Consider the following 22,961-nt stretch of genomic DNA (forward strand, 5'->3'; position numbering starts at 1 on the left):
CAGTGGATACTGTCCGGCCCCAAGCAGTAATAGAGCTATGGGGAAGTTGTGGTTTAGCTCATGTGTTGCTTCTGAATTGTAGGACATTAGACCTCTACAGTACAGCTCCAAATAACATTTCAGGCTGACATTTCTACCACAGCTGTAATTATTATTAGAAACCAACCTACAAGAGACTAAATTTCAGAACAGGATGGTTAACACTGTAATTTAGCCCTGACTTACCCAAATTCATAGAACTAGTTTACCAAGATTTCTTTGTTTCTTTTTTTTTTTGGACACAGGTGTCCAAGTGCCTAGGCTGGCACTGAAGGTAGATTCCTGATCTCCCATGATGCTGGTGTGAATTTGCTTTCCTGTCTTCAGCTCACACTGCTTACCTTTCTTTGAGAGAAGAACAAGAGCAAACTCACCAGTCTTGCTCTCTCCACACTCATTCTGTTAGGACTTCTATACTTGACTACAGCCAGATGTTGTTATCTTGAAGCATTTTGCTGTCCGTAGAGAGTAATCCAGTATGAGTCTGCCTGTGGTGTCTCTCCTTTGACTCATTTAAGCAACTGTTCCCTCACATGCTCTAATACAAGCCTGATATACTTATTTGCCTGCTCTGCTTCCCCTTCCTCATCCCAAAGAAGCAAAGGTGACAGAGGAGGTCATTATGATTTTGTCCTAATCACTTAGAATTTAAGTGCAGGATGTCTTGCTGAAAGGCTCTGAAAATCCACTGTGAACTGAGAGGTATTTTTCATACTGAATTCCTTGTTATAGAGATTTTGCTGCAGTTGCTCAGAGTCTCTGTTAACCATCTTCCTCTGTTTCATTTCAGATGCAACAAATGTACCAATGCAACAGTTGGAGAATTCTGGCTCCCTAGCTGAAGCATTTAATCTGATGTCTGGCAACATAAGTGATGATTCTTGACAACTTTTCCTGACAACAAATGGACAAGAAGGAAAACATTGCTTTTTGACTTCTAGAGAGACATGGGAAGGGACACTGGAGTTTACAAAATGCATTCAAAAAAACAGAAGTTTGAAGATGATAAACTAAACTGATTTTCTGATTGCCAAGACAAGTCTAGGGAAGAGGACAGAGAAACTATGGCAGGGAGACTGCATAATGGGGAAAAGAAGCTGGGAGAGCAAGAGTTCCAGCAGAAGCTGTTCAGGGAGTACATGCATTGCCCGAAGGCTGGCTGCACGGTATGTCCCTCTAAAGGTCCTTATGCATGGGCAGCATGTACCAGCTGCTCAACACAGTGCTTTGGTAAGACACAGGACAATGTTTATCAGACTCTCTTCTGGGTCATCCTCCTGGTCCTCCGCCCTTACCTTTGATGCAAAGAAAGGGCCAGAATCCATACAATCCCTGCTTTCTTTTTGTACTGCTTTTTAATAACTAGCTCCCAGTTGCTGGGGCATTCTGCCCRTTTCTCCTCTGGGGTTGTTTGCACAGCATGCTTTTTTATGGCGCTCCTGCACCTTTTCTGTTTCAATAAATGTATTTTACAGAATTTCTTAGTCTGAGAAATAACTATAAAAAATTCCAAAGCAACTTTAGRACAGTGCTGTGTTGAAGTGTAATTGCCCCTCTACCTCAGTATAGGACCGCATCCCTCACTTAAAATCCATCCTGGCATGAACATTGCCTTCRTTTAAACCTACCACTGCCACGTGGTGGAATCTTCTTCCTAAATGCAGGTTGAGAGCATTCTCTTTCTTCTGTTCTGTAGATCCAGTTGCTTTTTCCATGCCTCAGAAAGTCAAGCTGAACATATCAGCCTAGTTCTAAGCATTATGTTTGTCTGAGAATGTTTGTCTTTAATAAGCCTGTCATTTATGTAGGCTGGGGAACTGAAGGTGAATTGGTCATTGCTCTTGTATTAATGACAAATATAATCACTAGAGATTAGAGTCTAAGTTTAAGCTTTTCCAGTGGTGTTACATGATTTTTCCTTTTAGTACCGGTGAATGTCTGAGTATCTTCTTTTGGGCCACGTGAAAAGAACAACATTTTATTTGAATAGTTTGTGACATGAAATTATATCCAGGTGACAATGAATCATGCTGTGATTTTGAAGTGCATCCTAGAAAGTGTTGGCTTTTTCAGGGAAAGACAGGATTTGGAACAGTTCACCACTCTTCAGAGYTCTAGGAAGCCTCCTACAAAATGTTGACAAGCAGTTATCTACAAATGCTGTTCCGGGAGCTGTTGGGTAGGTCCCCAGAAGGCTGTGTGTTCTGGATGTGTGGGGAAGCAGGAGTACCCAGGCTGAAACAGGATGTYAGGCAGAAAGAAATTACACTGCTTACATTGGTGCAATGTAAATTCTCTGAGAGGTAATAGGGAAGATATTTTTTGTCTGGGAAATGGTAGTCTAGCCCTGAAGCCCCTGCTGTATGCTTTGGCCCCTGTGCAGAGTGTGTTATAAAATTTGACCTRATGGAAAATGTTGATTACTGTTTTAAGATTTTGTATTGACATTGCAATCTTTATTTTAATTTGTTTTTAAAATGCTTTCTAGAAACCATTTCCTTACCTATATGTGCTTTGTTGTGCCAAAGTACAGATATCCCCATAAAAYAATTTCCAGCTGATAGATATTATTAATTTAATACTACAAAAACCATTTACAAAAACCCAATGCATYTCTTTGGAAAAAAGCTTTCTGTGAGTTGATGCATATGCCACCATCATTCCCATTCACATATAAGTCAAAACAGGCGTTGAACACATCACATGTGTTTTTTGTCCTTGTTTCTGTGGTTGGGAAAGCACAAAAAACATTTACTTTGCAGTCTGTCATGACCTGGAGCAACCGTAGCTGTGGCTGCATTACTGTAATCCCGTAGAAAGTYGTGCTGGCTTGCAGCTGTGCAGACACACATGTGAACACACACGTCTCCGTGTCTCTGCCCCAGAAAGGTCCAAGCMCTTCAGTTCAGTGTTGCTTGGTACACTGGCTAATGTTCAGTGTTAATGTGTACCGTAGTCCTACAGAAAGCCCCTGAGCCCTACTGAGACCTAAAGAACAAATATGCAGCAAGACATTCTTTTAATTCCAGATACAGGTGTAAATATCACGAGCTGGGAGGATGGCATGGGACAAAAATAGATGCTTATTTGAGAAGGTATTAGCATTTGTTTGAAAATAARCCCCAGGTCTCCAAACTTCCATCCTGCTGATTCTGACACTATTCTTCATCTGCAGATGATCAATTGTGTACACATGGCACCATACTGACATGTTTAGTGTACTAGTCTGGTTGGAAGTAAATTAATTTGCCTTGGAAATAGCACTTTGTACTTTGTAGTTGTTTCCATAGGACATCTTTATTATGTTTTAATCTTATGTTTGCATGCTTAYAACTGAGTACTTTATGTTTAATATAAGAATTAGTGACATCCAAAAATAATAATGGGTTTACTCTTCATGATTTGTGGTGCTTACTGTTCTAGTTTAACTGCTTGGTCTATCCATGAAACAGGTTGCTACTGAGAAATTCTAATTTAACAGAGACATGGTAATTAAAGGCTCTTAATTTTACTAACAAAATGAGGGTGAGAGGGAGGACAAAGACTGAATTTTATGGTGGTGTTAAGTGAATCAGTGATAAACCATAAACCTGTTTCGTCTTTGTCAATTTGGGATCCATAACCATGATGTAGTGTTGTTATTTATTTTGTACAAGAGACTTTGCTCAGTGTATCATAGCTTGTATTTTCACATGGCAGAATGGAAGAATTCCATAGCTTTACATTTCTGATCTGTAATGTGTGAAATTTAAAAGGTTATGTTTCATGATATGAGTTTCAGAATGTAGACTTGACATTTATGGAACAAGTAGAAATCTGGGACGATGTTGCTTAATGCAACCAAGTGTTACATGTCTTTGTTGTTAATAACTTAATTTTTAACATTCTCAGCATGTCACGCATTTCAACTCAAATGAAAGTGGTTTTCTGCATTAATGGTTTATCTGTGTGCGTTTTTTCAGAGTTGAAAAGATGTGGGTAAGAAAAATAATTTTTAAAAATTGCCAAGCAACAGTAAAATCAGAGCACAGAGCTTGACATTTTGCTTCTGGTGCTCTTTTGGGGAGGTATTTTGCCCCCATCTCCAGTTACCTTTYAGTTTATATTGTTTCCTTTCTTTCCTACTTGAAWGATGACTTTATGAGTTTTTACTGAAGAGACTCAACCATTTTGTCACATGGGTGAAAAAGTTTTTCCTGTGTCAAGATMAACTAAATATGAAATTATTATTCTTAAGAGCATCTCAACGGCATTCATGACACCTCCAAAATACTGCTATACTACAGTAGGGATAGAAACTCCCTGAAAAAAAAAAAGGGAACCTTGCTTTTGTCACCTCTTTATTAAAAAAAATCCCTCTTGTAATTAGAAGTTCATTGTTAATTTCATGATGTTTTTGTTTTGCCATCTATCTTCAGAGTTTATGTTTCTTAATTCTCATATTTTTATTTTATTTTGAGTTCTTTGGATGAAAATGGATTGATAGTTTACTTAAAGATTTTGGCAATAAAAATAACTTCATTAAACCAAATAATTATGCCAAGCGTTGTATAATGACCGTGGCAGTGTTATTCAACAGATGGTCACAGGTTCATTTTTATGAATGGGAATATTGGGAATTCTCCATACTCATTATGTGCRAGAGATTCACAGATGTCATTGCAAATCTGCTTGTGAAAGGCTGGATGTAAGTATTATATTTTGGTGGTAATTTTAAGAGAGCTTTTAATGTTTTAACTTGTATATTACATGAACTTTCATTTTCTTTCTTTCTTTTGATTTATTTGCTGTATAAATAGGATGGTAGTAATATCTTACAGGATGCTTCAGCAGTGGTCAGTTCTAGGTATTTAAAACTTGCATCTTTCTTAACTCAAGCATTTAGCGTGAACTGATTGAATGCATTTGAAATGTAAACCTGGAGTCTCATTAAAGAAAAATATTCTTTATGTAAGCTATCATATGCGTTACATGTGTTTTACTCTAACTTTCTATAATGAAAATGACACCTTACCATTTGGTAAAATCATCATCCGTTTCTTGCAGTTCTTTAGGAAGTCCAGCTAGGAGCTTATATATCTCTAAATATGGATGAGATGTAAAAGGCTGTGTCAGTAAAAGATGCAGTATGTGTTAGTTATTGTTTCCATATCTACAGTGAAATCTGGAACCATTTTTCCATGGAATAAGTTACAACATTTCTCATTTTCTTCAGTGCTAGTTATAAATTTGATTTATTTGGTCGTGGTGACTAGGAAAGCACTAAATTAACTCGGTGCACTAAAAGCTCAGTATAGCAGGCATTTGGTGCATGTTTCACTTGGAGTAATCTCATTGACTTCCCAGCTAAGTAGAATTAATCTTGGGTTGCAAGATTCTTGTCTTATCCTACAGTAGTCTTGTATTCTAAAATGAATATCCCTCAGGCTAGGTGCAGAGAAGTTATATATTTGTCCTCAGCAGAGACTACAGAGATTTTCCTTCATTTATACTTAACTCCTTCTGGTGTTTGGCTTCCCTTGTAACTGGGTGTCAGTCACCAGGTTCTCCCACCACTGGGTTGCACAGACCCTGCAGCTTCAAATTCAAAGGAGAATTTAACACARAATTGTTGTGATTAGCTGGGCATTTCACAACAAGAATGTCTGTGCAGAATCTCAGCCAACTCTTTACCCTGCAAATCCTATGTTAAATTATTTACTTGATATCTTTGTACCCTCCTCCCCTGCCAGATAGCTTTCATTTGACAAATGGAATGAGAGAGAGGGACGGGGAAGATTGTGTGTGGATTCTCTATACACAGGTTAATTAATTGGTAACTCATTAGCTTTGTGTTTAAAATTTTACTTAGATTTTAATGTCCACATGGCAGAGAGTTGGATTGGGGGGGGGGGGGGTGTCTTTTGGGTTTGTTTTTTTTTGTTCTACAGCCTGTCCTTCAGGGGTGTGTAGCTTTACTGTCAGCTTGAGTCATCCCTGATTTTTAGACTTAACTCGGGCCCTGTTTGGTGATGGGTTCTTTACACTGTGAAACTGGAGTGAATCAGTGGATATTAGGGAAAAAGAAATCCTGAAAAAACATGTGTGTCGAAGGGAAATGGTATCTTTAGGGTTTGTGCTTGACCCTCACATACAGAGATGCTTAGTCTGTAGCTCGAGAAGTGTGCTCTGTCTCAAAGTAAATAGTTCTGGTAGCTCTGTCTGCCTCTGGCTGTATTTGCTTGTCTGACTGTCCAGGGAGTGTCTTGCATTAGCGTTCCATGGGCATGGGTTGGCCTGTGCTCCTTGGAAATGCCAGATCAGTTGCATAAATGTGTGCTGGAGGGCCACAAAGGGTCTGCCAGTACCACAAAAGAAGGTAAGTGCTGCACCTGACAAAAATTGGGTTGTGTTMCCCCGGCTCCAGCAGCACGTGGGTCACCTGAGGTGCAAAAACACTGAGTGCCCGTCACTGTTGGTTCCTTTCTCTCCTTCGTGGGAGTTCAGTCTGAGCATTGCAAATCATCTGTGAGGCTTGACAAAGAATCTGCCTTTGCCACAGTGGCTTTATAAATCATTAAAATGGTATTTCCTTATGCATGCTGGCAGCAAGGCTATGGAGCCTTGGTAGAGGGGGAAATTATCTTGGAAAGTCAAGAGGAGGCAGGAGGACAACATGGAGCATTGTTTGGGCTCTAACCATTTGTCTAGGGAGGATGACATGAGGATGACATCAGGCAAATCAAGGTGTGGGGCACCATGAGGCAGAGTTTGGGTTGTGGTTGTATTTGTGTGTTGTTAGTACAGACACTGCCTGTCTTTTCAGTTAATTTTTAGTGAACTGTTTCCCACTGTCTCAGTGAACCATTTCTCACTGTCAAACCTGGTTTGACACTTAGGTTTACAGGGTAATTTTTSCAATTTTGGGGAATTTTGAGTAATGTTAACATTTTAGAATTTTCTGTCCACAAGTCTGACTGTGCTTGTTCGATATCAGCATGAATTTTCTATCTCAAAAATGTTTGAAGTATAATCTGTTCTTTATGGCTTTCTGCTGCTTCTTTGGTTCAGCACAGATCTGACCAGCTTCCTCTCTTTGTTTGATTTCAAGTGTTCTAATTTGCTTTTTATTGCACAGTGCTTACGTGTCTTTTGAGAAGTACAATAAAATGGGTTAATCCATGAAATAGCTTCTATGTGGCTGGTGTATTTTACATTCTGTAGAGTGTTATTTAGAAGAATGGACCAATATTGATTTCTTTCTTCTCAGAGTTGGTTTTTTTTCCTGTTATTTAGCAATGTGAATGATCTGGAAAGGTATTACAATCCATTAAAGTTACAGACTTAAACCTTATAGGGCATCAGTCATTCATGCTCATAAACCTATAGGGATAATTCATATCAAATATGTTCCTTGTTGATATGGTATTACTTTAATAAATCCCCCAAGTTCATAACACAAATCACAATTGTAAAAATAGAGTGCGCAGTAAGAATGGAGAAAAATAGACAGGAGGCTAGGAGAGATCTGTATTAAGCCCAGCCCATTCTGATTAATTCCAGAATTTTAATGCTTGCAGATGTATTAATTGGCAGGTATTCATATTTGTATGTTTTAAGATCTTTTGAATGAGATATCATTTTCCATATAAAACAGTCTGATGTATATTTGCTATTTCTAATCTTTAAATATTTTATATTACATTATCAGCCCTGTATTCGACACATTTATGAAACACAAAGCACTTCCATTTGTAGAGATTTATTCGTGTATCATTTTTCCCCAGATTTGCCAGAACACCATCATGTTCGTGTTCTGAAGGTTAATGCCCAAAGTCAAACAGACAGAAGCCAAATGCTGCAAGGTTTCCAAGATTAGGACTGATTCCCTTCACGAAAATAAATGATTCCTGCCATGTTCAGTGATTTTGTGCAGCACTACTCACGGCTGAGTGAGTGCATCAATACTGTAGTCCTTACATGCTGTACATACTGATGACACTCTGTGTTAACTTGATTGACTGAGCAGTATACTGGAGAGGATGCACCTGCGAGAGATGTGCAGACATATATATTTTTATTCTGATTTTGAAACATTTTGGYTTTCCTTTTTTTTTTTTTTGGAAGTCTTAGTTTCACATTTCATGGGTTATCACGTTGTGCTGTTAAGGTAGAGCAAACAGTTACGTGCTTCTTTGTTGTCAAAATTGGATTGGAAAATGATCTAAGGTGCATCTTCTTTCTCTATTAAAAAAAGGGAAAAAAGCCTGATTTTATATTTTAAAAGAAAATGACATAAAGAGGACGAGTGTGAAGTCTGGCAAGTCAGTAGCTGTGTAAATTATGCTTATTTTAATGGATTCAGTTTAATGGTAGAGAAATGTCATGTGTAATTCACTTATAAGCATTATTTTTTGCTACAGTTTTATGTTTTGTTATCGTTTTTGTAGGCTTTAAGACAACAGCAGAAAAGAAGAAATGGAGTCTCAATGATGGTAAACAAGACTGTTCCTCGTGTTGTTTTGACACCATTAAAGGTGTCCGATGAGCAGTCGGATTCACCTTCAGGTAAATAGCTAAAGGACCGTTTGCAAGATCAGCTCTAGTCACAGAGCCTTCCTCTGAATCAGCTGTGTAGCATACAGATTTTGGAATTGCTGAAATAGTATTTCCACTGAGTGGCTTTGTTTAACGTCTTTATTTCCTTATCAAGTCTCGTGTCTCAAGGATGGAGGTTTTTCGTTAACATAGAACTGGAGGCACACAGTAAAATGACAATTGGTAATAGCAGCAGCTTTAAAGGAATGCAAAGTAACATTTTGTTTGGCTCTGGAGCTCTAATGGAGGACCACATGCTGGTATTCAATGCCATAAAAAGGGGAAGGGGGGGAAGGCGAGCTTCTCTGTGAGTGTGAATTTGTGTCTCAGTTCTGCATTGCAATACTCAAATCCTTTTGTTAGCTTTTCTTCTTCTTATAYCGTGCTTATCACTGCAGCATAACCTTGACCTTTAGCTCTCGTGTTTAAGTTGCTTCATTTTAAGAGATTTCTGTGTCTRTGTTTAACACAAATTGACAATTGTATTTCCAAACATATATTTTCTTTGAATGTTTCTTCACAAAGAAATGATTTTTTTTCAGCCTCAGATTGCTTTACAGCCCCATAACTTGCGGTTAAAATATTTTTTAAAATATCTCTTGGGCATTATAAAACTATGTTATTTTTATTAGATCAGTGAACATTTTTATTGACTGCAGTGTTCAGTAAACTTTAGTTTTCAGCACTTAATTGATTTATTGAGCTTTTACTTCCAATTTCTCTGATGAGGAGGAATTGTATTGTGACCAGAAAAGTATATTGCCTTTCAGCAAGAAGATGCCAATTTTTTTAAGATCCTATTTTTGTTCTGTTTACGGTGTAGGGGGTGCTGAGGGGATTGTTAGTAAAAGTGCAAAAGCATCATATTTGTGGGGTTTTATTTTTTTTCCAAAGGATCTGAATCTAAAAATGGTGAAGCAGATGGTTCTGATAAAGAGATGAAACATGGGCAAAAGTCTCCAACTGGAAAACAAACAAGCCAGCACTTAAAGAGGTTAAAAAAATCTGGTTTAGGTGAGTAGGAGTAAAAACATCTTACTTATAATACTGATGTTTTTCTAAACTCTGTTTACTCTTGAGAAGTTTTATTTTTCTGGTTTACCTGTCCCTTTTACAAAYTCAGCAGCTGACCCTCTCTCAAGAAGACGTGTCTGTCTGCCTGGAAAATCCATGGTCAATCTCTTCCTTCCCAGAATGAGTTCCTGTAGTTGCTTCTTAAAGTGTGACAGACCTAAGCAAATGCAGGCAGAGAGGTGATTTAGCAATTAGATTCTGATTGTTACATTCTGATTTTTGGGGGGCTGGGGGTGGGGTGTAACAGTTATTCTTTCTTTATGGTGAATTTTCTTGCCATCTAATGTGCATTTATTCCCAGAGTTAGTAGCATATTTGCTTACATGCTTTCCTATTAAAAGTTAACCTTCTCTTTTTTTCATTTGCATTATTGCATGTTATATAGAGATTTGGCATAAAATTTTTGGGTTGGTTCTCTTCCTTTGGTTGATTTATTTCCTCAGTTGGATTTGTAATTGCTTTGAAGGTTCATCTCTTGAGGTAGTAGATACAGTTTCTGGTTTTATTTTCTGTGGGTTTTTTAGCAAGGTTCGTGGATCATGTTCTGTAATTAACAAAGAATTTTCTCTGAAGAGTTGCTAAGAGTAAATTCTCAATCTCCATGTGATAGGCAGATTTTTCTGCTCTGCATGAAATTTAATTGGAAAAGTTCCCTAGGGACCCAGAATCTAGTGTTCACTAAGACTCTTGTCTCTGCATAAGTAAAGTTGAATAATGACATAACTGTTTCTTTATCTTTGCAAAGTACTTTTTGCATTCAGCAGAATGCTGAATCATTTAGAGAAGTATTTTGCAATGTGACCATGTTGGAAAAGATAAGAAACAAGCTTTTTGTAGTGGGTAAATCCTAAAAGTTATTTTATGTCTGTCTTTGTGAGGATAAGATTGTTCTTCATTCATCTTTGTAAATCGTCACTACATGTTGTGTTTGGTATACTTTCTGAGGTCTGATTACATATGATTACTTCTTTTTCCTTTTAGTTAACAGATTCTGCCAACTGTGTCATTTCTGTCCTTTTTCTGTTTTCATTTTTATACTTTGATGTAGGACCATGGTGCTCCCATCTCCTTATAATTAATGCTCTACGTTGGAGACTRTGATCTTATTTTCCAAGGCTGCAAAGCCTGAATTTCTCTCTTGTCTTACAGCATCTATTTCTGATCTGGACAGTGATATCCCTGAACTACGTAAGGATTCAAAATATTTCTCTGTGGAGAACAACATAAAAATCATTGACATATGTTTTGTCATAAACTCTTCACAGAGCTATGATTAGTGAYGCAGTAATGTCATAATTCCATGCTGCTCCCAAATATTTCACTAAATCATATTACAAACTTGGGACCTGCTGTACACATCCTAAATTAGCCGTAGAAAGGATGCAGGAGAGAGAATTTGTTCTTCTGAGCAGATTTTCTTCAGGGTATTTTTAAGTAGGACTATGGTGGGCATCCACAGTTTCCTACTGGCCTAGAAGTAATGCATACATTTCTTCCATAAGCTGATAAAACCTTCACAGATAGTATTCTGTAAGTGATAGCAGGTCAAATAAACCAGAAAATTYAGGTTTGACTTTTTGTCTGGTGCTTTTCATGCTCTTAGAATTTCTGCCACTGAAGGATGTTAGTAATTTTGCAGTCATGTATCTTATTTCAGTTTGGATCTGTGTGTATGCCTTCCCGTAGGATATGAAGAACTACCAGGGGAAAATGTTACTCTAATTTGGAGTCACTTAGAAGATGGGGATATGTATTTTGTATTGATTAAAGARGAGAATATACATACAGGCATTAAAATTCAGTGAATCATACAACTTGTGTTACRCTTGGGGACTGTGTTCTTTTTACATTTATATTTAGTGGGTGGAACAGATGGTGAGGATAGTTTATTGTGAAGCATTCATGAAAATGGGCACTTCTTCCATGCAATTGTCCTGTATAACAGGGCATTCATTTGTTTGTAATGGAGTYTTTGCTGTACTGAAATAGAGTATGTTGGAAATACGTGTTGGAAAAGGTTATCCTGTGCCGAGTGCAAAGTAATCCTTGTCTTATTCAGTTGCTATTGTCTGTTGAAAAATAAAATATCAAGAATGTTTGCCRGAGGCTGTGACTGAAGTGGAGCTTTTAGAATTTACAGATCTGCGTTTTCTTGCATATGTATTTTTTGGGGTTATAGACTTTCGGGGAAGAGACCATCATAGGTCCTCTAAGAAATCTAAAGCATAACTGCATTCYTTTTATTCATCTTACTCTTAAGTAGTTTGTAGCATTTTAGGCATTCCTAATAGTCAGTATGCCCAGATTTTCTCATTTGTAAAACATACTTATTCTTCTTAACATGTCAGTTGTAATTGTTGCTGAGAGGTCCTATGTAAATGTCAAATATCATCATTGCTCACAGCAGTGGAATATTMTTGTAATCGCTTTTTTAGAGATTCTGATGGAGTTTGTGTTTTATATGGTTCAGACTCCTCTTATACCATAATTGAAATATTTGAAAGTATGACATATATTTGAAAGACTGAAACCTGAAAACATTTTCTGGGAGGGTTCAGAAGCTTTTGACTTTTCTGAGCCACCTGGACTTTGATACATTAAGACTTAGACAAAAAAAGGGATTGTAGCAGTATATATATATATATTTTGAAGTGGGTAGCTCTTTAAGAAGCTTTAAAAAGTGTCTTCTAAATATTATCCTGGAAATACTAACAAAATCAGAGCAGACAGGATCTCCAATGGTCATCTAATTTGCTCATCAGTCATAGGTCAATACCAGATACACATCTGTCATTCTTGACAGGTATTTGTCTAACATATTCTTAAAAGATTTCCACTGGAAATGGAGACTGTAATACCTCCCCATGGATCTAACCCAACATCTCCTTATTCTTGGTTGAAAGCTTTCTTTTCCCAGTATCTTAACAGAATTGTTTCTTACTGTGCAAGAGTTTAAGCTGAGAGCCTTTCTGCCCACTGTGTAAAGTAAGAAAACATTATTCTGTAGCGCTCTGCATAAGCCGTGTATGTATTTCCCTTTCCCCATCTTACTCMTGGGTTTGTTGCTCACATACCCTGTTTTCTAATCTCATTATTCTTGCTGCTGCCTTCTGTGTGTYGATCATTTTAGATCATTGGTTCTTAGGAAAATTCTGAAAAATGCACGTTTTCAGGCATTAACATACTAACTAGTCTCGTCTCTTTGATCACCCTGTTCACACAGGTAGTTTTAGCAGGTGCAATGGGACAAGTTGTGTAGGCCATAGGGCACTGCTGATGGCGAAAGAGAAGCTGTCCATAATGATTGACACACATCAGCCTCATCAAGCAGCCTTTTGCTTGAAAATAGGTGTTTMTATAATTATTGTTGATGACATGACTGTTTTCTGTAGCTGTTGAGTTGAGTTGGTCTCTAGCTGGAAGTAAGAATACATCTGCTGTGATGTTGACTGGAACATGGATCCTGTAAGAGGTCAAGAGGCAAATACAGGAAATATAAAAGCTCTTTAGAAAAGGCTGTTTTACCATTCTCAGAGTATCATTTCTCTAGAGCTTACTGTATTATACAATAAAAGCTGAAAACTTAAGAAGACTTGTTCCTACTCTCTTCCTTTATTTATGTTTAAAGTTATTTTTGTTTATTTACTCCAGGACATTTGAAATGGACCAAAGCTGAGGATATTGACATAGAAACACCGGGATCTATTCTAGTGAACACTAACCTGAGGGCTTTAATAAATAAACACACCTTTGCYTCTTTACCTCAGCATTTTCAACAATACCTCCTGCTTTTGCTTCCAGAAGTAGACAGGCAGGTAAGTAGCATCATACAATTTTATGTTTTTTTAATGAGACTTTTTTACAATGTGTTTGCATAGGCTGATTTGACTGACTAGGAATTGTTGCAGGAAAGATTAAGGAGAAAATCTCCGTACTTTCTTAGGTAAAACTGTTAGATGTAGAATGACAGTAAAGTTTATCTAATAAAACCAGCTCCTGCTTCTTTGCTTTTTCTGAAAACTGCAGCTCCTTGATTTGTCAAAATGGAAACTGGGCAGCAAATCTTTCAAACTTGCCAAATCACTTAATTAGCTTTTCTACTTATGGTGTTGAAGATAAACTTCTCATTCTCAAGACTTTATTTATTTTGAGTCTCTTTTCACCTGTGATCTTTCTTGGTGCTCTGCCAGCAATGTCCAGGTCAATATTAGTTCTGTTCGTTTGTTCTCCTGCTCTYCACCTTTTACACAAGCCTACRTATGCTCTCTCAGCTCCAGTGCACTGAATCCATTCATTCACACCTTTTGTAAGGAATATCTTCAGAGCTTATGTCTGTGTGCCTGCATCTGTTGAGGMGAATGATTTGGAGAGTTACAGACTGGAAATAAAATTTCAGTTTTGTGATCTTTCCTACAATGTCTGGTCCTTTCACTAACCTTGTTGGTCAGGTTGCAGSGTTTCTTAGAGTGAGAAAACAGGCTTTCCAGCATGTCTAGTAGTTAAAATAGAAAAGAGAGTGCAAACCAATTTCATTTACTCACTTGCCTCACTTAGGGATTCAAACAATCTTGCCACTTTCAATGGGGAATATTCATGCACTTAATTCAGACACATTAGCTTACCCAGATAGGGCATTACTTTTTTTTGCAGATGGTCAWTATCCCTCTTTTAATGTAGTAACTAGAAAATGCAGACCACTTAAATGACCAATTAAAACATGCATCTTAAACAAATCAGTATTTCATTGCAGTATTGCAGGTTTCATTTGTTAAACTGTTAGTAGTTAGTCCACCACTAAAGCAGGGAGAAGAAGTTCAATATGACACAAAAAGAGAAAGAAAAATTGCATTGATGTGTGTTTACTCAGCCTCTTATCCAATTAGATACTATATGTTGTGGACTGTATTTATGCTTTTAATAACAGAATGCTTGAGAAGGAACATCAAAACAAGATCTGTAGGAGATGCAATACAAATGTGTTTATTCTCAAGCTCCCACTATGCAGTCCAAGTCAGTATTGACAAATTTTAAGAAAACTTTTTCCCTTGCTGTCAAACCGATTTTAGTGTACTGCCCAGCAAGTATTTTCCTGATAATTTTGATTTTTTGTTCTCTTTCTAGTTAATTCATGAGAACAGATTAAAAGAATGTACTAGGTAAAATCGTGTTTTCTCTCCAACCATCAAAGACCCAATGTTCATAAATTGCGTTTCAATTATGGGGTCTTTATTTAGAAGTATTTTACTTTAGAATTTATTTTTTTAAAATGTAGTATCTACAACTGACAAGCCTCTTACCTTCTTATCAGTGTTCTTACAGCAGAGTATTTTGGCAAGAAAGTCAATAGAATATTTGTTGAATTTAAACATGCCTCACTAGCTAAAAGCAATGCATTCTTTTAACTTCTATTTCAAAAAGCATCACATAATGCATGTAATATGTTATTCCAGAGGCCSAACCATACATAAAGGGACATTTTTACTTCACAAGCAAATGTTGTGATGAGACATTTGCAGGTGTCCTGTCTGTCATCTCACAGCATTCTTTGAGTTTGTGTAGCATACCAGGCTTTCACCTACATTTGGAAGGCAGGAGTCACCAGTCATCTCTGGAAGCTTAATGGAATTGTTTGGCCTCTAAGTGGGATAGTTTAAAAATTGTTTTCTGTCAGAGAGTGGAATAGCTCTGAACCCTCATTTTGCAGAAATCTTGGCAGAGAAAGAAATGCATCTCTTTTCTTGATATCTGAGAATATATCCTTGGCTATGCCTAAAGTGTGGCATCCCTGATACTAATGTTCTTTTCCTTCCCATGGCAAGGGGAAAATGCCAGTGTAGTGCTCAAGGATCAAGTAAAAGGAGAGAGAACTTTTGCCAGGGAGCTCTAGTGGAGGTCTCTTCTGTTGGTTACTCTTAACTGGACAAGGCAAGGATATTCAGTTTTCCCCTTTTACTTCTACTTTCTAAATCAAATGGGGCATCAGGCAAGCAGAAATGGTGCCACACTATTCTTTGAGTTAGTTGCATATCTCTGGGGGTTCAGTTTTATTGTTTTATATTGTCCTTTTCTTCATTTGTCTGAGAATTCTTATTTCTGCTCTTCTGGCTCAGAAGTGTTTCCTCCCTGTGCTCTGCAGTTGGCTGCTGCTGTCTTCCCCAGAGAAAGCTGCATTTCTGTGTTGCCATGTGGATATAGTATGTGAAGTACTGTAATAAATGGCACTATAAAAATGTAATAGAGTTATGCTATTTGTGTATATATAGTGATCTGTGAAATAAATTACTAATGAAGTGCAGTCTCATTTAGGCTTTATTACTKCTCCACATAGAAAAACCCCATGATGAATGATTCTTTGTCATTTCTGTCATAAACACCATTTTTCTGGGTGGTATAACTCCTCCTCCTTAAATCGTACTCAGCCAAAACTTGTCATGCATGTGTCACTTTGAATAAGCATTTTTAGAAACCATTAGTTAAGGGAGTTGAGATTTTCTGGTTTTTWGTGTGCAAGTGTTTATTATAAATAAATGACTTCTGTCTCAACCTTGGTTGGTCTAATGTGCTCAAGAAAAGTTTAGGGACAAGTTAGGAGCTTGTTGTGCTGTGTTTTCTGATCTTTCTTTTGTCTTCAGGTTTTGTGGTTGCTATCAGGGTGCTGTTGGAGCCCATGGAACAGAAAGCCTTAGGAAAGATGTCCCAGAATGGAAGAACTGAACAGCTCTTCTGATGTTCATGCTGTCATTTTTCCTACTCTGGCTAGATTTTTGATAGAGTGGAAGTGTAGGATCATTGCCTTTTTTCCCCTTGAGAAAAGGTTAACTGTATCGTGAGTTACATTCACAGTTTAAATTTTTTTCAACTTGTATATTAGTTAAAATTTTATTTCAGTAGCAATGAGGCCTTGTGTCATTTTCTGTATTCAAAATGCCTATGAAAGAAACTGGAGCAAGTTGGAAGATGTGGTAGATGCATTTTATCAGGGATTTTATTTGTTTTAATTTGGGTTTGGAGTAAATTAGTATGTAGACATTGTTCAAATCATAGAAACATAATGTCCTGAATTGGAAGGGACCCATTAGGATCAKGCAGTCAAACTTCTAACCCTACATGGACAGCCCCAAGAATCACACCTTGTGCATTGTTCAAACACYTCTTGAACTCTGTCAGGTTTGGTGCTGTGACACTTCCCTGGGGATCCTGTTCCAGTGCCCAACCACCCTCTGGGTGAGGAACCTTTGCCTGATATCCAACCCTGACATAACTTCAACCATTACCTCAAGTCCTTTCACTGGTCACCACCACAGRGAAGAGATCAATGCCTKAGAAGCTGCCATGTCCCAGACTTGTCTGTTTAGCAGTCTGCTCCAAAATCTTGTGTCACTGGTTACCAAGAGCCTCATGACTGAAATTTGAACATCCAGATTTTCAGATCTACATTAATCTATATGGATTCAAAGACTCAAAATCTTTGAATCAGTATCAGTAACTCAGCTGATACAGAAGCCTGTTGGGTYATTCCCTGGGAGACCTGACCAAGCTGGAAATACAGAAAACAYGCAGGTGGAGAAACTATATGGAAAGAAAAGTCTCTGCACAAGAGATTTCAGTTATCACAAATTCCAGMAAAATATTTTTCTTTGCATCTCTAATTAGAACATTCTACAGCTAAAAAACAATGGATTTTTCACCAAACACCTACTTCTGACATTGATGCACCAAGCTGATAATTACATGTAACAGAAGCCTTCTTGACCAGCTCTCAGGAAATACTCACCTTCAAGGCAGGAAGTTTCACTCTGTAGATTGCTGTATGGCATCAGTGAGTTTTTAAATATTAATTAAATAATGTATATTGTGCAAGGACGAGTAACAGGTCTGTACAAGAGGTTGCTTAAAAGGAATAGCAGTTGGCAATATTGTGTCTACACCAGCTTTCCTTGTTGGTGCTTCTGGGAAGTCAAATTCCTGCTCTTAGTGCTGGGATATGGGCAAAAGGAAGGGAAACACACCACACACCCACCTGTTCAGCTTCCAAGAAATGCAGCTTTATCTGAGGAGTGGCAGGAAGCTGAAGTGGTTTTACTAATCCTTAGAGAGATAAAGAAAATGTTCTTTCCTGAATGCCCTGAAAAAAAATGTGTCTTTCCAGGCTCTGGGAATGCTTAACACTTTAGGATCTTTAGGAATTTAGCTCTCCTGCGTTTTGTCTTCTGGTAATTCTGGGCTCTTTTGAGTGTCTTGTGATTTGCACGTGCTCTGCCCTTTCACATRGGATGTGAACTTCTTCCTACAGAAACACTTCAAAGCCTCATCAGATGTGTGTGTTAAGTAGCGCTGCCATTTTATTGGACCAGATCTGTTCAGGAACAGCATTTATAATGGTGGAAAAATCCCAGTAACAGTTCATATGTCTCAGCTTTATTTGTTTAATGAAAGAAACTTAGCAATTATCTATCTTTTATCTACAGTTTATAGATTGTCAAGTTAGTTACTCAAATTAAAAACTTCAATACTCTTAAAGAATTAYTTAAGTCATGTAGTATTGTAGAAGRGCCTGTGAATATTTCGGGTTTGTGGCAAGTTAGTCTACTAAAAAGAAAAAGCTGATATACAAATCTAAGAACTCCAAAGTGAGCCAAAACACATCTTGCTRTCTTTCTTTTAATTTCTAAATCAGTGAATCCCAAAGTAATTACTGTCTTTTGGGTCAGTGCTACTACTGCTATGTGCTACATCACAGCATCCTTTTATTTTAAGGTCAGTGCAGGTTCTGTATTTCTGTCCTGGCCTGTTCGATTTAGGTTGGTGCTGGCATTTCCAGTTTGATTCTGTCACCTTGCAAAGATTCCTTCTCACCCTGCATTGAAAAAAGGCACATCATGATGTCAGCAATTTAGTCTGTTTTGTTTAAAATAATAAGTAATTTAGGGGGAGGTTATGTATTCAAAACTCATTGTTTTCATGCAATATGAATCAGCTTATTATCTGTTCCTACAATTTGAGCAATGATAGCAAAAGGTAACCATTGTTTTTGGTGTGCACAAATTATTTCTATTCCCAAGCACTTCAGTTGGAATTCTGTGGTGGAGAGTGGGAATAATTCAAAATATTCTTTTACTTGTAAAAGATAAGAAGAGAAGTCTGGTATCTGACATTCTGAACACTTAGTATTTAGTATATAGCTTACTGTATATTAGTTTYATATTAGAAGAGAGTAAGCAAAGCTTGATTTTCACAGTTTCTTTCTTGTAGCAATGTAACCATCTTTCTGCTTGCTTTATTGTGTTCTTCAGTGCTTGAGGGTTATATGTGCCATTGGTATTTTGCAGAATTTCCTTTATAAAAAGACCAACTGCAGAAATTAGTTCTGCGTGTATTATTTGCTTCCAGGTTTGTTTTATGTTTCTCTCCATGGAATTACTGTGTAGTGGTATTTAAATGGTTACCTTACCTCGCTTAGCTGCCTTTTTTGCAGATTCTACAACCTTTTAGGTGTGTCCTTTGCCATTCTCTATCAGTTGCTTTCAAATATTTATTATTATGTTCCTGTAAATGTTAGAGTTTTATATTGAAATAGTTTTAGGGTTATGACAAAAACATTTCGTTCAGAGGAGAATATTTGCAATTGAAGGTTAAATGTAACATATGTTATCTGCACCTAAGCATATTTAAAAAGCTGTTAAATTGGCACCCCTGTGTGTGCAGTAATTGAAGGTCATTTTATGTCACATTTCTCCCTTTAGCTGACATTTTTTCTTCGGTTTTACTGGTTGATGTGGACAGCATGGTGTCATTGTAATGTGCTTTATTTGTACAGCTTTATTAAGGTAGTTTTAATGCAGGTATCTTACAGACTAGATAATTGAAGAAACTCCAGTGATTGAAGCTGCCTTTTCAATAAAATTCTGGATCTCAACCCTGAGCTGAGCAGGCAAGGATTTTCAGACTGGTTACTACCCCCAGCTGGCCCTCTATCCTTATGCAGCAAGTGAATACTTATTTTACCTAACACACATGTGTGGATGGTGTATGTCCATATTTCACAGTCATATATTAACAACAACATCAGTTTCACTCTACGTGAGTTGAAAGCTGAACTATTTCACTTCAAAATCCCAGTTGTCTTTAGCTACRAGAAAGCCACTCTTTCAACTTCCCTAGGCAGTCCAGAAAGTCTCACTGCAATTGCATYGCAATCTGGCTGCCTGATTGATGTGGTAATGGAATTCTTGTTTGCTTGTTTGCAGTAACCCCTAGAGGTCCTTCTCAGTATTAGTATGTCTACATATGTAAATAGAAAGCTTTACATTTTTGATTAAGTGTCATAGTTTCATGTTTCTGCAGGCTTGGTCACTGTATTTCAGAAGTGTGAATAAGTGTTTTCCACCTTGCTGCATCCATGTTGTGGAAGTTCTTGTTTGATTTCTAAAGCCCTGGTTACAAGCTCTTGTCACACTTTAAACGTCTCACCTTTAAGAGCAAATTCTGCCGAGGTGTTAGCAGAACTGTTGCATTTGCTTTTGTCTGTARCAAGGCTAAACTCAATTGGAACATCAGCGAGGACACATGTGCCCCCTGAAAGCTAAAAATACAAGAGCCACAGCTATCTCTGCAGCATCCTTTCCCATAAGTCCTTCCGATGTGTAAGGAGCCCTTCATTCTAGGTTGTTCTTCTGATGCAAACTAGTGAAGCTTTTGTTCCCCTCTTGTTCCCTTCAAGTAAGTTTCATAAAGTACGGTGCACAGCTGTTAGTGCTTAAAAAARGAGGACTTCTTATGCCATACAAGTTCCATTTACATTTGACAGAATTATTATTACTTTAAAAAGAGAACTGATAAAAGCACCTCCCTTTCAGTGGGAAAATAAGTGCCTCACATAAGTGCCTTTTTAAAACTGTGTGCTAGGAGCTGTGTTACGAGAGTGTAACTAGTATGTGGACATAAGTGGTAATCTATATGGGCACAAGGGGCTGATGTGCTCCAAGTTATGTAAGCTTTTAAGGATGCACTGCAGTACTGCAGTGTGTAGTGTTTCAACTGCACCTCCCTCACAAAGTGCTAATAATTGTGGTATGAGTTGGTCTGCAGTGCCTCCAGTGTTGCCACTGTAGGGCTGCACTGGAATTAGATGGAGAGCAGGACATTCCATACAGTTCTGAATCTGAAGACAGCCGAGGACTGGAAACAGGATGTGGGATGCAGGTGCAGCAAAAGGAAGAGTGAGCAGAATTGATCCATCCATGCTTCTGCAGCAATCTCTCCCCCTCTTCACCTTACTCTCACACTCTCTCTTTTCCTCACCTCCCCTCACCCTTTTCCAATATATTTGTTTGGCCTAAATCCAAAAGAGAAAAAAGAAGTTGAGACATTTTTTGCTAATTATTTCAGAAATTACTATTCTTTGAATTATTTAAACTCAAATTTTATTTTTGTGTTAAGGACATGCAGCCATTTTTTTTTTTTTGCATAGAAGAGCAGTGTTTTCTAATGCCTAGAGAAAAGGGATTCGATGCAGGATTTTCACTTATGACACTCATCAAAAATAACTGACTAATTTTAGATGCTTACATGTAACTTCCCCTCACTTTCTGCCTCTTGGGCTCATGGTACACATCTATAATTTTTATTGAAAGCTAGGTGAATAGACCCTGTCAGTTTATATCCCTTTTCCTGCACTCTCCACAAAATAKGAGCATTTAATTTTTTCAGAGTCTCTAGTGATCTCGTTTTAGACAAGTTCATACATGTTTGCCTTGATCACAATCCATATATGTTTTTCTACTTTGCCTATTTTTCCCCCAGACTTATGTGCCTTTTTTTTTTCCTAGTCCCTTTATAATACTTGCTGTTTGCTGTGTGTTCTGACATGCTTGGGTTCCCTAATTACRTGAAGTATGTATCACAAAAAAAAAGTTGTTAATTGTTACTTCTAGAATTTGAATGCAGTTAGAAGGTACAGTTTGCTGCATGTTCTGGTTTTCTTTCTATTTCGCATGAGTTTTCTTCCATTTTAAAGCATGCTTTATCTTTTYATTTTGCCAGATTTATTATTTGCCTTAAATTCTTCATCTAAKTTCTTGCATCTGAGCTCAAACAGATTGGATTCTATTGTCTTTTTTTGACACGACAGTGTATTGGAATGAATATAGCTATCCCACTTGTCTTCTTGATTTAGACAAGGTCTAAATTAACAAGTCACATTTCATTTTGAAAACATATGTTTGCAATTCTTTGGTCTTACTCGGCATATTTCCCACTTTAGTGAAGATGGAAAAGGTTTTTGTTTCTTTCTCTAAAAGATGCTTTTTTCTTTTCTCCTCATGTCTGAAGCAATTATTCCTATAGTAGTAGATACTTTCTTTTTCATCCTTTGATGTTTTACTTCTAAGTTTAATCTGATTTTTTATAGGACTAAAGTAATACTCAGAATCACTTTCACCATCTGTTTTCAAAAATCTGTYTTCTCATTTTGTATTCGAAGGCAAACTGTTTATGTTATGTTGGGGATCAGGTGGTAATGACAAAGAGCTTTTCTTATACAAATTGATAACTCCATAATCAGAACTGAGAAAATTAGCCATATTCTGAATCATTTTATCCTTCACTGTGAAAAGATGAGACCCATGGAAGAGAGCATATACAGAGTGAACATGAACACCCAAGTTGAGGTACATCAGAATTGCTGAGAGAGCCATAGGATGGGTTGGTACTTATCCATGTCACCTCCCCAGACCTGAACTGTGGTGGCCAAGTTTGTTGCTCTGGCAGCAGCTCTTGAGTCAGACCATGTATTGCTGTATTTACATAAGTCAGACCATGTACTGCTGTATTTACCTAAGTATGTGGTGTTGGATTAATTTAACATTCATGTATTTCTCAGTGTTACTGTAGATGTTTTGTAATCACAACAGCAAAATGGTCCTGGTAATTGCATCTTGTCAGAAGTATTTTTCTTATATTCCTGTTTAGATACTTCCTGCTCAGAAACTTCTCCACTGTTGGCTTTAAATACATAGTGACTGGTTTAAGAAAGGATAAGTTTTTCATCAGTCATGGCACTGTGTAAATGTGTGCATTTTTTCTGTTTGATATGAGCCTTTGAGTGTTCCTTATCTTTAGGCAAAGGAACAGTTGCTATCCTATTGTGTCTGTGGGTTTTGCAAGCTTGTCTATTTTTTTTAAGTGTTCTACATCTTCAGCTGCATTACTTCTTCCACATTCCTACCATCTGTGTCCTATACACCTGAAATCATCAATATTTTGTATTAAAC

At 37.4% G+C, this 22,961-nt stretch overlaps 1 protein-coding gene across 1 annotated transcript in view; it reads left to right on the top strand.

The window, feature by feature from the left end:
* ASXL3 (ASXL transcriptional regulator 3) overlaps positions 1–22,961 on the top strand; it is a 69,584-nt gene that overhangs the window by 20,997 nt on the left and 25,626 nt on the right. Inside the window, exons 6-8 of the mRNA XM_057365034.1 lie at positions 8,469–8,586; positions 9,511–9,630; positions 13,342–13,505. Of these exons, the coding sequence (XP_057221017.1) occupies positions 8,469–8,586; positions 9,511–9,630; positions 13,342–13,505 (402 nt within the window). The remainder of the gene's footprint in view (positions 1–8,468; positions 8,587–9,510; positions 9,631–13,341; positions 13,506–22,961) is intronic.

The sequence above is a fragment of the Malurus melanocephalus genome, unplaced genomic scaffold, assembly GCF_030028575.1.
Source record: "Malurus melanocephalus ecotype Western Australia unplaced genomic scaffold, MMel_1.1 scaffold_46, whole genome shotgun sequence".
NCBI lineage: Eukaryota > Metazoa > Chordata > Aves > Passeriformes > Maluridae > Malurus > Malurus melanocephalus.